Below are 14978 nucleotides of genomic sequence, written 5' to 3'. Positions count from 1 at the left end.
CCCCGCAGCATCAGGTCACTTTTTTACATGCCTATGCACGTTGGTTCTTGGACCTTGCGATGGCTTCTCATATTATTTCATATTTTTCTTCGGGAACTTGAAATCATGCAAGATTCCTCAATGTTTCCTCGACCGATAGTTTAGTTCTCCGTGTTAGCAGGTCGGACCGATGCTGCTGTCGTGTTGGGCCGCGTAATCCATCCCCCAGAGCAGCCTCATGTCACCCAACATCGACTCGGCGCAGGCAAACCCCTTTCCTGCGATGTCTGAGACCACAACTTCCACCCTCTTCTGATATTCCACCTGCCTGACCTCCATTGCAACACCCATCAAAATTACCAAGTAGCACCATGACTCAAGACCTAGCATAGGAACTCTTTGCTCTAGCCTTTCGAGAACAAAGACACCATGTGCTTCAAGATCAGGCATGTCGTGCATATGCGGGAGGTGCTCGTCGATGAGTTTCCATGTTGGGTCCCAGAAGGTTCGGGTGAGTCCCATGAGGGCAAAATGGTAGAAGACCTCTCTCATGCAACCAAAATCGTTCCCTTCCACGTCGTCGCTTGCATCGTCTCTGCCTCGAAACATCTCCATCACGTCGATCACTCTACCAGAGCTTTCGACAACCTCCTTTCCAGATTTCAGCAAACCATAGCTGGCTAGAGCCTCCTTAAGCTCGTCCTCCGTTGCTTCAGATTCGGTTTGACGGTCTGCGATGATTTGACGCGCTTGTCTCACCCATTTTGTGGCTCTGTATTCAATTTTCCCAGGCTTAACATCTCTCCAATACACAGATATGTTGTTTATGATAGTGAGGCTTACCTGTGGTGCAGTCGAGCAAAGTTCACGACGTATTTGCAGTAATGATGGAGGATCGCGGCATTTGCGCGGATATTGCTGGTAGCTGAGTCAATGTCTGCGAATGGTGAAGGATCGTAGAGGTCAACATCGACGAGATATGTGTCTTCAAATGAGATCATGGCGTGGTAGCCAGCCATAAGAGAATAGTTGATGAGAAGGCCCCTATCGAAATACAGATGAGGGCCTCGTCGCTGTTTCTTTAGTTGATCCTGTATTTTGTCTGATAACTTGCGCAATACTGCTTGGAAAAGGAGCCATGAACGGGCTACCATGGCCTGGAGTTGTTAGTTAAACCAATTTTCCACATCCTAACGCCGGGATCTCTTGACTTGCCTCCATGTAAGCGAGGAGAATGCCAAATACCAGCGTCAGATGTTGATCATGGCACTCTGGCGATGTGAGGATATCCAAGAAATCATTCAACTTGTGACGGTCTGAGGCAGCCACCGCAGCTGCAGCCGCCTGCTTTTTGCTCACGTCTCCCCCTTTTTGAAATTCGAGAAGAATTTTGCCGATGGTCATGACAACGGCCCTCACGGGTATGGATGTTTCCAGGTATGTTCTCAGAAATGAGAGTGAAAACACATCTGTGAGGGGCGATGGCGAATCTCCGACGAACGCAAAGAAAGCAGTCGTGATTTCATGCGGCAAAGGTTCCAATGCACCCGGCGTGGTGTTGAGATCTCCAGGTGTTGTAATTTTTGAGCCAACAGTAGCTGGAGATGAATGGCTCATTGGCGACGCTGAGGTGGAAGACGACAACGATCTCTTCCGTTGACGGATCCGTCGACACTCGCACTATAAGTCTGGTAAGTATTCTTCGTGTAACAACGAGTCAGAATATGACTGACCATTGCCCATAGCTGGCGGCAAGATGGACATTGTCGAGCAGCCGCGGCCGCTTTGCGATCGCGAGGTCCGGTCGGCTTTCGTATCCTGTATCCATCCATGGCCATCCTCTTCTCGCTCCTCTGCAGCCCAGGAAGACGTTGAAGGCGCGCGCACTTAAAGATGAAGTGCGAAGACCGATCGCGATCGGCCAATTTCCGGAGCTGTAGTCAAGTGCCGAGAAGGAGCAACTCGTATCGGCAGCTTTCCCTGTACGCCGTAGGTCACAGGTGTTCATGAGATCCGGTCGACTTTCGGCTCAGAGGACAGGGTTCTGGACGTTCACATCGGCGTGGAAACTCCACGTGTGCATGAATCTCATGTTACCCTCAAAGTTTCCAGGTTGTGAAAGTCAATTATCATTGGGCGATTTGCTGGCGAGGCACCATAGGACGGCATGAGGACAGGGCGTCCGGACGGCCAAACCAGAATGTGAACAGAGAGACAGAAAAGACGGGGAAGAGATGACTGGGAGGAGGTGCGACGAACAACTGATTTTGAGTTTAGGCCCCATTTGCCGGGCCGCACCACGGGGCGAATTGCTCTTCGAAACGAATAAGGACCCCCCGCTGCGTTTGAGTTTTGAGTAGGGTAATGTTTGCCCGATCCGTGCTGTGACGCAGAGCAATGAAGTTGCCAAGCAAGGGGCGTGCGCTTTTGCCTTTGTCTTTAGTTCGCTGATGATGGCACCGCCTGCCGACGAGTATGTGCAGCCGATCTCCACGCCTTCAGCCTCAATTGTGCATCAATGCCAACATTCATCCCTACAACCGGAAAAGGTAAATGCGTTTCCGTCGGACTCCCACAGTTCTCCGTGAAGGCACAATCGCGTATTTCGTTCAACAGCCCAACGCAACCTGATGCACCTTAGAATACCCACTCTGTGACAGCAACTTTAGACGACCTGACTCAGAACTCTGGGTAATGGGGCCATGGCCATATCGCGGAAATAAACCCCAAACAAGAGGATGCCCAAGGCCTTGGCTGAATAAGGGATGCCGGTGCTGTCACCGGCTTAGTTGCACGGTACTGCGCCGGGCAGATAGGTAGACAGGGAAGACAAACAGACAACAGCGAAAATAAGCATAATCTGGTTTCTAGATCTGGCGGCGGGTCAAGGTTGGTGAGCCAATACATTAGTCGTGTTTACGAACACGGAGCAGCCCGTAGCGCACGTTGCAGACAGTAATGTCTTGCTGAAGCTGATTCTAGCCTAGAGTGACACGACTCATATCATTGTTCGCTCTGTATTGACCCGTCGGAGTGCTGCATGCGCCGAAGCTAAGTTATTGAAAGCTTTTCCGCGTAGGAACTGCAAGATCTTTGTATTACGTTTGGGGTAATAGCTACCGTGGAACAGACTCAACTTCCATGTCATTATGAAGAAATGAATTCGCTCAGACCTGAGTCAATTGGACGTTGCTCAGCGCCGTTGTGAAGCTCACGAAGCTTGTTACTCCGGTATACTGCAAAAGTCGCGCGACTGTTGCGACTTAGTCTAACCGGCCACCCTGGTAGCTTGGTTGGCAATGTCAACTAAACCGACACCACTCCTTTCTCCGTCTGGTCCCTCTCCTCAAGTCCAAACTCAGTCTCCAATTCCTTCCTCAACTTGACCTCTCGCTCAAGAAAGCTCAGCAAGAAGGCGAGCCCCGCAAACGAAAGCGCAATAAAAAATACCTTCCTCAAAGCTTCAGTGAAAACCTCAATAATCTGATCTCTGACGGGTGTAGAGAAACTCTCAACGAACACCTTCGTCGCGCTCGCATAAGCATCTCCATGTCTCAGCACATCCCTCGCCCCAGCGTCATCAACAATCTCAGCAAACTTGGCGGTGTAGGTGTTGAAGATGGCAGCTGGAATAGCTACACCCCAGATCTGACCAAAGCTCCGGATAAACGACCAGCTCGCTGTTGCTGCCGCCTGGTCCTTCTCTTCTACGCTAGCTTGAAATGCCGGCAGTAGCGTGTTGAGGAGCATCCCTGACCCCAGCGCTGGCACAACTTGGACCAACACCCATGCCGCTGTGCCGCTGTGTCGGTCTAGCAGGGTCCAAACGCCGAAGCCGACTGCAAGGAGCGCAAAGCCAGAGATGTGGAGGGCTTTATATCTTCCCCAGCGGCTGAGTACCACCGCAGATACAGCAGCCCCTGGAATGGCAATAAGGCAAACCGGTAGTAGCTGCACGCCGGACCGTGCAGGGGTTGATAGCTTCACGGCTTGGAAGTAGAGAGGGAGAAAGAAGAATGCCCAGTATATCATTGCCGAGTTGAGAAAGGTCGTGGCATAGACCACAGCTGAGGTGCGGTTGGCAAACAGGCGGAGGGGCATCACTGGCTCTGGGACGATTCCGGATCCTTCGAAGACGCAGAAGACAGACAGACCCAGAAGACCGAGAATCAGGGGGACGATGACCTTGTAGGAAGACCAGGGATGGACGGAGCCTGCCCAAGTAAGAGCAATGAGAACAGATACTGCCGAGGCTATCAAAATGGCGTTTCCAATCACGTCGATCCGGCGAAGTTTGTTTCCAGTTGTAGAGGTCCTATCCCACTTCACGTGGAGGAAGAGGTAAAGAAGGACAAGTGAGAAGCCGCCAACAGGCAGGTTGATGTAGAATACCTGCGTGAGTTAGCATTTGCCACAGAAAGACCAGGGGAAATCTGACCCATCTCCAAGACGTCTTCTGCACAATGATTCCGCCCACGAAGGGGCCTATCGCGGTTCCGATCCCGTAAGTTACCAGGATGATTGCAATATAATTTCCTCTGTCTCTAAGCGGCACAAGATCTGAGATGATGATGTCAACAATCATGTTGATACCCCCACTTCCGGCTCCCTGAATCGCTCGGCCAGCGATGAGCATCGCAGGGCCATTTGCACCGCCACAAATGCCGCTTCCTAAGGTGAAAAGAGATACGATGGCAATGGTGAGATATCTGCGACCAAAGAGGTTCGAAAGTTGGCCGAAAAGCGGTTGTACTGCTGCGCTACGTCTCAGGAGATTAGATATGTGTTGGCATGAATACGACTGGAAAGGTTTACCTCGTGAGGAAGAATATGTTGGCGACCCAAACGTAGCTGCTTCCAAAGTTGAGCTTTTCGACAATTGTGGGCAGCGAGGTGACGATGACTGTATTCTCTAGCGATGCCAGAAGGGAGGTGATGCACAGCGCAAACAAGATGGCCCAGAAACGGTAGTCTTTCTTGTATGAATCTGATGCATTCAACCCAGCTACCTCGGGGGTGTCACCGGATTTCTCGTCAATGTGAGGCTCTGTCATGTTGACGAACGTGCTAATAGTTTTGTGGATGTGGTTCTCTGTGTCAGCTGCTGTAAGCTTCGCCGGCGGTTCTAAATCTCGTGAGCTTAAAATAGTTCACAATGAGCTTTCGAAGAAGATGTGTTCTGTCGTTGCAAGGGACAGCAGCGAATATTTCACCTCTAGTACCCCTGAGTATTTAGCATGGTAGCTATGTTAGCTGGAGAGTTTTAATCCCCCGACCACGATGATCGGAGGCTTCTTGATGATCAGGTTGCTGACGGGCTTACGACACGATCCTTCGACAAGCAGTCGGAGGCTTTCGCCAAATGTCTTACGCTTTTCATCGGGGCCCTATTGGACGGTCTTATTACATCAGCCATTGGTCACAAAGAGGATCAAGTCAGACCCCGTCTGGGCCATCTCATATGAATTTCCTGTATAGTGGGAGAATGCACATCTTTGTTAGTTGTAAAACGACACTATTCAGAACTCGAAAACCTAAATATCACTCTGCTTGTATTTCCAACTAATGGGCCAATAATTATGATCGCTTAGCAATGCCTTATGACTACTGGGCTCCCTTTATTGCCCCTTGGGGCCCCGCGCCCAAAGCAGTAGCGAGATCTCTTATGTATCGGCAGATACATGCACATGCTTCCATTTCCGGGGTTTGCGTTGGCCGCAAGATTGAGAGAGTCGCTGTTCACTGGTATCTAGAATCATAATATTCGTCAATCTCCAGAGCCGGCATAAAAGGGTTTGAACAGAACATGATAATCCAAACATACCCTGGAGCCACCCTCATTACACATAGTGAAGAAACTACCGCGGCAGGGCGAAGCGTAGCAGGTGGAATTGTGCAGAACAAGTGTATGAGTTCCAAAATGGTGCTTGAAAGCGTCGACGAGCTGTTGGAGGATGCGGCGGTCCCCGCCCCCAGTGGATCTGTCGCAAACCCATTCGTCCAAGGGGATGTAGTCTTGTCTATCGACTAGTTCGAAGTCATTTCCACTTTTTTCCGAGGGAGACATGTCCCCTTCGTAGCCTTGTCACTCCAAGTCTTCATGGTAGGATGAAGCGTCTTTTGCCAGACGACTGCCACGAATGAAGGCCGCTCTAATATTGACCCATGGCTGCGATGGCAAGAGAGAAGATTAACTTGACAAGCTTATGGAAGAGATGGTCGTTATGAGAGACTAAGGAGATACTCCAGGCTAGAGAATATACCATGTTCAGCGATGTTATAGCTGTGGGCGTGCGTTGTGTAGAGCAGTTGAGTGGAAAATAGCCTTTCGGGTCTCCTTTTGAGTCTGGGGGAAGGGGAGAAAGACTGTTGTCGCCCACATTCATCACTTGCGGCGTCTGGTATCTTTATCAGTTTCTAGTCAATGGAGAGTGGTCATGTCCATGGTGTCTTAATTACCTCGAAAGCCTAGCAAGTCCACCCAGAGCGAGGCACACCGACGGTCACACGAACTTGAGACGTCATGAGGCTTCAATTGAAATCTCACCCACTGCGTGCCATATTGTCTACGTTGGCAGCTTCAGCCAATCAACGCCTCCTTTTAAATCTGTCTTACAACACCATGGAGGATGCCATACCCAGAAGTGGGCAGTGAACTGGCCAAGGAAGACATACATTCATTCCCGCTACAATTGGTGGCAAGACATCGCACCACCGCGATTCGTCGTTGAACAGACCGAAAGGTCACTGACCTTGGCACAAATACCTCCTCATTGAATTATGACAAAAGTTGAATTTTCTCCCGAGGAGTGCCAGCAAGATAAGCACTTTTCCTTATTCAAAGATACTCGCTATATCCATAATTGGGATATTGTCCAACATCCACATCGAACCCGTTGTAAGCGTACGACATTGTCGGCCCAGAGCTGACTCCAACAAATCCGCCGCCCGCACCCTCGTAGCCATTGCCTGGGGCAACCATTCTTCCTCCTCTTATGCGGTTAACAAGCTCCGTAAGCTCCTTCAGCAGAACACTTGCCGCAATCACCTTGAAGCTCTGCAGTTGCGTCCCGTCCTCGAGCTCGAAGCCCTCGTTGGGCATCAGGCCCACCATCAGGCAGGAATATGACATCTCTAAAGCCTCCCTGTTTGGCGCGAGCATGCGGGTGACGGGATCGTCCGACAGAAAGGAGTACTGGTTGCTAGTGCTGCTGTTGTAGATCGAGGAGGCTTCCTGGTCCACGGTGCGGAGCTTGCGTCGCATTTGACCCACGAGCCATTCCGAGAGACGGTCGAATTCGGCCTTGAGCTTTTTGGAGTTGTCTTTCTGGCGCCTCGTTTGGGCACCAGCCTTGTTAAAGATAGACCCGCAAAAGACCTCAATCTCAGTCATTCGTTTCACGTGATTGTCGGAGTACGTGCTCATAGCTTGTATAACGGTATCCTCGTATCTTGGGGGGTTCTGTCAGCAAGCTTTGAGGAGAATTTGATCGGGGTGCATACACATCACGAAGCCTCTTGGCCTCGGCTTGCCTTGTTCTCCACGTCACCCTTCCACCAGTGTAATCGTATATCTTTCGTTCAATTAGCCCGATAAACTGATCCCAGACCGAAGGACCAGCTCTGGTCACAACTCGCTGGATATCCTCGGTCCAGATGTGCTTCTCATCGACGTTGCGGTAGAGAATGCCAAGGATTTTCTCTGACTTGTAGTATTGATGCGGCGGCAGCATGTCTTCGTCGTCCTCTTCCAGGGTTTCATTTTTACCGATGAACTCGATCTCGTTCCGGTCAAAAATATGTGCGGGTGGAGCAGGCGCCAGACTAGGCCTCTGTCAGCAATGGTCATAATCGGCAAGCAGCTCTTACTTACAAGTCGGGGCGGAATCTGGGAGCCTTGGGGATCTCTTTCGTATCGACGGGAATACCGGTCTTGGAAAAGTCGACGGCTGTCGAGTGCAGCCCAGCGAGCGTCAGGCAGTCGTTGCCCAGCGTACCATTTGGATCTTGATCAGACACGACCAGATGTCTCGTCGCGATCAGGCCCAAACAGTCTGACTGCATGAAATCGACAAACCAGTTGGCCATGTCTTCTCTCTCCACCGTCCTGCCGAGAGCCGCCGGAGTCACTCGCGGGTAGTCGGCAGCTTTGTAAGTGACCTTTGGCATGGCGTCCCGATCCCAGATAATGTTGTAAAGGTCTCCATCCAGATCGCCACCACTCAATTGGCTGGGCAAGTCTCGCCTGCCGAACTGACTGAAAGCTATGCAATTGCGCAAGTTTCGTAGCGGGTGCCCTGCGGGCGGCGTCCGCATCTTGACCAGCTGGATGTCGCCGGGATGCAAAGCTGGAGATCTTGTGACGAGTACAGGACCGTCTCTCAACGATCCATCAATGGAAGTCCTGCCAGGTCGTCGGTATGTATCGTAAGCGATGTACACCTCCCCTTCTCTCAAGAAGCCGGTCTCATCCATGACTCCGAAGACAGTCACGCCTTTCGGGACAGGGATTCTGGCTTTGTGTTTGAGTAACCGCAGTTCTTGAAGCACGACATTCTGGACTACTGTCCGCAGGAAGTCATCTCGTCGATAGTCGATGCCATATTTATCGAGGCTCTTGATAAAGGATGGTAGGAAGCAGTTTAGTCCGATGCCTTGCATATGCAAAAAGGTTCCGGTGTTGTAGGCGTCCGCTGTGACAGCTCGAAGTCGATCTAGTTCTGTCTTTTGTAACCGAAGGAAGAAGTCGTTGCGCACTCCCAAGTCTTCCAAGATCTTAATCATCTGGCGATTGAGGACCAGCTTCAGTGGCTTGGATGCTCCGCCGCAAATCTCGAGGTTCTCGGTATCCTGACTTGGAAATTTCTCCATGGACTCTCTCCTGATACACATGACACGGCCTGGAAGACGCGTATCAAGCGATAGCATTCCTTTTACGCCTCCCCACCGAATTTGAAGGCAGGTAGGGATGAGAGAGCCCCTCGGCAGACGGGGCCAGATCAGTTCGAGGGCTTCCCTGGAAATGGTGCCCACCCCGTCGCTGAAGACGCGGTCGTCGCCCCCAATGGAAGACTTAATGTCGGGAATGTTCCAGGCGCTGATGTCGCTATCAGTGAGAGAGATGAAGGCAGGTGTCTCAGAAAAGGTCTGCCCAATCCTAGCGGCACACTTGGCCGGAATTTGAATGTGTTCGAAATCACCGAGGGACTTGATGATGTGTCTGTAGAGCTGCATTTCTCCGCTGTCGTCGACGAAAGGGGCCATGAACCAAGCTGCGTGTGATCGGAGAGAAGAGTGTGAGAAGCCGAGGAACTGGTAGATTCGTCCAGCAACCTGAATTCCTTTGTTCAGTACATTCTTGTAGCGCTCGAAAACATCTTCGTAATTGACCCTCGGATTGAACCAGAGGTCGGTGCCGTCCTCGTCACAGAATTGCACTCTCATGAAGTAGTCTGTGTGGTTTCGGTGTTTGCGAAGGATGCGGTTGAGTGGTTCCATCTCGGGCCCGTGAAGAGTGACTCTCGTGGGTGTCACCATGGCTTTGAACACCCATGCGTGGTGATTGGACACATCCGGACCGTACAGGGTACTCCTGTAGTCACCCTCCGCCTGTATTCTTCTTTCCATCTCGAGGAGGAACTTCAGAATCTCATCTGGATCCAAGACGTTCGGATGTATGTCGTGAGTGGGGAACGGTAAACATTCTCGAGGCCCATCACGAAGGCTTTGAAGCGCCTGGTCAGATAGCGGGTCTGGCCGTTTCGCCTTCCTTGCCTGCCTGAAGAGAATCTCGATCTTGAGAAGCAAGTCATAGGCTACCCGGGGATGCAGGTAATTGTTCCAGACCAGAGACTGCATGAGAAAGAGGATGCGAAAGGGTAAGGCCGTCTCTGTTCCTAAATGTGTCAAGTGCTTGTAGAAAACATCCCATGAGCTTTGATAGTCAAGCGTCCAATGAGCCGGGCGTCCATCGTAAGAAATTTGAAAGTGGACGATGCTGAAAAGTTGCCTGTTCTTCAGCGACATCATTTTGTGGTCAAAATCAGTATCGAGAACACTGAGTTGGTAAACTAGACATTTCCCAGCGTAACCGGCATTCAGTGGAGCATCTGGTATATCGGTGCAGCGTACGAACTGTTTGTGTTGAGGCGCCGGTCTAGAAAGGGTGAGTTGTGAAAATTGGTCTTCCAGCTTGACCTTGTTGCGGTAGAATTTGGGAGGTTCGGATAATATGAAGGTAAAAGTGCATGGGGATGAGGAATGAATTAATTCAAAGACAGAGGAATACGGAATCTCAACCTTGAAATCATTTGTGAACTTGATGATAATCATCCTTCTGCCGAATGATGCCACAGCTCCAATATCAAGGCGATACTGCTCAACAAAGGTCAGGGTTTTGGATCCGTTTCGAAAAGAATTGTGACCGCAAGCCAAATGTCTGACTGGAAATGCGATGGCTTCCTCAGCAGAGAGAGCATCGAGTCGATCCCGATCTTTGACTTTCTCCTGGAGACGATGATGCAGGCTCTTGAGCATGAAGGGGTCCGGCGCCTTGTTTCCTGCTTGGACGAATATGGGGGTGTTCATGAGATAGAGCCTGGCCCTCTCCTTGGGACCCTTTCTGGCTTTGGACGAGAAGCCGCGGCCGTCTGTTGTGGCTGGATCAGCGATGATCTGTTTGCCATAGCGTTTGAGAAAGAAGACGCCATCCTTCTGGTTTAAAAAGGTGACCCAGCCGACGTTTTTGTTGAGTTTGGAATTACACGTCCATGCAGTGATGCCCAGGGCATTCATGTAAGGTTTGAGCTGTTTCTCCAAGGTGCGATCCGTCAACTGCTGAGGGACGTTGGTCATGAAGACCTCCATGATGATAGATGGGTTGCGGCTTTCGACCAGACTGCAGTGGATAAGATAGAATAGCGGTGATGAGGGAATCCCGTGAATCCGATGTTGTTGAGACCGTCAACTTGGATGTAAGCATTGGCAGAGCAGACAGCTCGTGGCTCAATTCGGCATGTTGACGGGCGATTGCATCTAAGACGGATGTCAGTCTTGGTCTGAGTAAGGGTTCCTCTCGAACAAGAGATAAGGTACCTTAACAAGATGATGACCTATACGGTATGAGTGATGTCCCGTAGCCAGTCTCATGAAAGGCCCGTAGAGGGACGTAAGATAAGATTTCAATTAAATGGCCAGCAGGCTGGACGAGCGGAAGCTTTTCAGGCGTAAACGACGGCGCTTGCTTCTGTGGTGACGGACGCGAGCTGGCAAACGACCACCCGAGCAGCAAACAAGCTGGGATGAGGAGCAAACAATGCTCTTCTGCAGGCCAATGAAGATGCCACTCGAGACTAACGGGGGCCACCGGGCAGTTGGCAGGATGGGAGCCTGATGGTGCCGTCCCTTGGTAAGGTAAGGTAGGTACTTGGAGTAGCTTCCGTTCGCCGTGTCGGGTCGCGTGCGATTAGCGAGCAAAAAGTGTCCTCCCTGCTGGGTGAGTGGCCCCTCCCTCCAACCTCCAAGTAGTGTGTGCCCCTCCGTTGCTTTGAGCTCCCGATTTGGATTAGCGCAGGCTGCTGCACTCTGTCGTTGATTGGCTTGAGAGGCAGATCTCCACCACAGAGCGGGGGCTTTTATGGTCAATGATTGGACGGCCTCCAGCCGAAGCGAGGAGCTGTCATTGGTCGTCAACTCAGCAGGAGGGTGTTCCGGTGCTGAAGATGAGGCAGGAGAGAGCGGCGTCCATTGTCGCGATGGTCCTACCTTCCGGTCAGGTAGTCTATGGCGGGAAAGAGCTCTTTACACCGCCATCTTCACTAAGATCTAGGAGGCTTGACTCGACGTTCTCGCACAAAACAACCCGAGCAGGAAGACGTCTACCCGGAATGAGTCGCAGCAGTGTGTTCTTCGATGGACACCAACTCAGAAATGGATACCATCTCGCCTTCTCCAACTGATCGAATTGTGACTGAAATTGGACATCAATCCTTTTTCTCGTTTTCGCAATGCTCTGATCACAATTCCCAGGATTACGAACCGAGTCAACAGATCTTCATGCGACCGACATCGCTTGAGATGTTCAGCAGGAAAAACCATCAATCGCGGTCGCAAGACCGAAGATGCCCTGGCAGAACACTTTTCCGCCTGCCTCCGATTATTTATCTCGACGATGCCGAGCAGCAATGGCCCTCCTCCGCGCGAATGCTACCTCTGCTACACGAATACCCCAACCAAGTCGCCAGACAGCACAACGGACGGTGACAGTTCAGCGTCGTTGACCCCTCACCACCGCTGAAATCAAACCTTTATCCCTGCTGCCACTGGCTCGTTGCGCTGCGCGAGGTGCCGTGCCATCATCCCGAACCTACCGACCCTCCCCCAAATCGACCCCGCGTTCGTCATCTGCCCCGCCCACTGCCGAGCAGCACCACCGAAGTCGCCGCTGAAGATTCCGGGTTGTTTTTCTCGGCATTCTCCCAAGTCTCACTCCTTTTCGTTATTTTCCCAAACCACAATTGAGTCCCGGGAACCATAATCGAAGCATTGAGATACAATGGCGACCCCTGGAATGCTCTACGTTACTATGCAGCCGAAGCCTACCCTGGCTGAGGAGCAATTCCACGAGTGGTACAACAACGAGCACGGCCCGACTCGCCTGCGTATTCCCCAAATCTTCACCAACGGCTTGCGGTACCGCGCCAACGACGGCAAGGAGCCAACCTACCTCGCGAGCTACGACGTGACCGACATGTCTCACTTGGAGACACCTACATACACCACGCTCAGAGCAAACAGATCTTCGCGCGAGGCCGAGACCATTGGCCAGGTCGCTGTCACCAGATACTTCTTCGACCTGGTTATCGAGCGCAAGGCCCCCTCTTTCCGCCCCATTGAAGAGCTTTCCGATAAGGAGGCTGAGGGTCTCGAGCTGGTCGCTATCGAGACAAACCTCAACGACGAGGCTGCCGAGGAAGAGTTCAAGAAGTGGTACGAGGAGGAGCACATCGACATGTTGTCAAAGGTCCCCGGGTGGCTAAGGACGAGAGTCTTCAAGATCTCCACCCTTGGCGACGGTGCCGGTGCCAAGTCCACTTTCTTCGTACTCCACGACTACGCCCGCGAGAATGGACTCGGCGGCCCCGAGCACAAGGCCTCCACCGCTACGAAACGCGCCGGCGAGATTGTCAAATACGTCAAGGGCATGAACCGCCGTACCTACTCACTCTTTTACGTTTTCGGCCCCGCGCCCCGCGATCTGAATAACCTCAAGAAGCAATCAGACTCGGTGGCCATCTGGGCGGCACCTGATGGCAAGACCAACACCGTCCCCGGCAAGGACGGATCTATCAGCTCTTACATCACCGCGGAGGAAAGCCTTGCTATTCCCTACAGACTCGAGGGCAACCCCGCGGACGATGCCCCTACCGTCGCGTTCTGCAACTCCTTGTTGACCTCGCTGCACATGTGGGATCCTGTCGTCGAGATCTTGAAGGAGAAGCGTCCGGACCTGCGTATCCTGCGTTATGATAGCCGTGGAAGGCACTCCATTCCCAGCCCGCCCGTGCCGGCAACACTGGATTTGCTTGCATCCGACCTTCGCACCGTTCTCGATGCTCTGCGTATTCCCAAGTTGCACGCCTTGATTGGTGTATCAATGGGAGGTGCGACCACGACGAACTTTTCCCTCAAGTATCCCGAGCGTCTGGAGAAGTTCATCGCTTGTGATTTCAACGCCACATCAAGCGCTGCCAACACCCAGGCGTGGAAGGATCGCATTGCCGTAGCGGAGGAGGATAGTGGAGCTGGCATCGCCAAGCTGGCGCAGCAAACGGTGGGCCGTTGGTTCCATCCTGCGACGATGGAAAAGGAGAGCGTTGTTAAGGCCATGACTGACATGGTAGCCGCCAACGACGTGGCCGGATTCAGGTACAGCTGTCAGGCGCTGTGGGACTACGACCTCAAGCCAGCCCTCGGTTCTTGCAAAGTTCCCGGCCTGTTGGTCGTCGGTGATGGCGATGCCAAGGGCGCACTCGTGAAGGCGATGGACGGATTTAAGGGCACGATCGGTGAGAAGGGCGCAGAGTTGAAGATTGTGCCGAATGCTGGCCACCTTCCCATGTGGGAGAGCCCTGCCGCATTCTGGGAGGCTATCCAGGGATTCCTTTAGAAGATAACATAAGTTTCGCCGAATGAATCCTCGCTATGGCAGCAACGGAAAGTCAGTCGCCAAGAATGTTCTCGGTTTGTCGAATGTCGACAGGTTTGGCCGTCGACCAGAAGGGGGACGTGATGCAATCTCAATCTGCCGTGATACACCGGCCTCGAGCCGAACAAAGATGTTCCCTGAAGTCATGGTCCAGGCAACTCAGACCACACTCACCGCCATCGTCGTCAACTCGGCACATTGAACTGTCGAGGAGCTGTCCGTTCTCAGCAAACATGACTGCCAGGAAGGCTTGACGACGACTGAAGTCTATCCAAAACAGACGCTAACCCCGGAAAGGTCGATGCTGGGGTTGGGATTCGCGGCGCTGGACTGTGTAAGCGACGACAGCCCTGTCAATGCAGGTGGTCCCAGGGATTCCGCGCCGTGACGCCGTCTGCAGCGCTGCAGGAGGTGTGGCCTCCTGTGTCACGGGAGGAGGGGGAGACCCGACGGCCGCAGGATGGCCACCGCGAGCGGCGGCGGTTCGTTGGTTGGTGCTGATTGTGAATGATTCAATGCTGACTGTTGGCGACCGTTTGTTCGACGGCCATGCAGGCCCGTTTCATCGAAAGTGCCCTCGGACGACGGGTTCTCGACGACGAGATGAATTCGCAGTTGCCAAAGTCTCGGCGCATGAAGAAGAATCGGTCTGGCGGCTGTCGTGTTCATCTCGACTATGAGATCGACGCAAGGAAATGCCCGAAACGAGATCACATATTGCTGGGCGCGCCATGGAAAGGGGAAGAAGAAAATTCAATAAAAACGTGGGCGGCAAATGTGGAGCAATAATCCA

At 52.3% G+C, this 14978-nt stretch overlaps 4 protein-coding genes across 4 annotated transcripts; 1 reads left to right on the top strand and 3 right to left on the bottom strand.

The window, feature by feature from the left end:
- Window positions 1-153: 153 nt before the first annotated feature.
- On the bottom strand, window positions 154-1383 carry CGCS363_v003910 (uncharacterized protein; the record flags this gene model as incomplete). Its single annotated transcript, XM_036635759.1, has 3 exons — window positions 154-751; window positions 823-1136; window positions 1225-1383. 3 exons carry the CDS (start codon window positions 1381-1383, stop codon window positions 154-156), a joined length of 1071 nt encoding a protein of 356 aa, XP_036500585.1.
- Window positions 1384-3285: 1902 nt separating this feature from the next.
- On the bottom strand, window positions 3286-5033 carry FUS6-3 (Efflux pump FUS6; the record flags this gene model as incomplete). The annotated part of the gene is made up of 3 exons (XM_036635758.1): window positions 3286-4371; window positions 4418-4739; window positions 4795-5033. 3 exons carry the CDS (start codon window positions 5031-5033, stop codon window positions 3286-3288), a joined length of 1647 nt encoding a protein of 548 aa, XP_036499617.1.
- Window positions 5034-6817: 1784 nt separating this feature from the next.
- RDR1 (RNA-dependent RNA polymerase 1) lies at window positions 6818-10845 on the bottom strand (the record flags this gene model as incomplete). The annotated part of the gene is made up of 3 exons (XM_036635757.1): window positions 6818-7430; window positions 7483-7803; window positions 7853-10845. 3 exons carry the CDS (start codon window positions 10843-10845, stop codon window positions 6818-6820), a joined length of 3927 nt encoding a protein of 1308 aa, XP_036499616.1.
- Window positions 10846-12532: 1687 nt separating this feature from the next.
- Window positions 12533-14146, top strand: catD-1 (3-oxoadipate enol-lactonase 2; the record flags this gene model as incomplete). The annotated part of the gene is made up of 1 exon (XM_036635756.1): window positions 12533-14146. One exon carries the CDS (start codon window positions 12533-12535, stop codon window positions 14144-14146), a length of 1614 nt encoding a protein of 537 aa, XP_036500904.1.
- Between the last annotated feature and the right edge of the window lie 832 nt (window positions 14147-14978).

This window comes from Colletotrichum siamense (genome assembly GCF_013390195.1).
Source record: "Colletotrichum siamense strain Cg363 chromosome Unknown KSG_Cg363_contig02, whole genome shotgun sequence".
Classification (NCBI taxonomy): domain Eukaryota; kingdom Fungi; phylum Ascomycota; class Sordariomycetes; order Glomerellales; family Glomerellaceae; genus Colletotrichum; species Colletotrichum siamense.
Note: the sequence above shows the minus strand (reverse complement) of the source record. Positions and strands in the feature narration are given on the sequence as shown.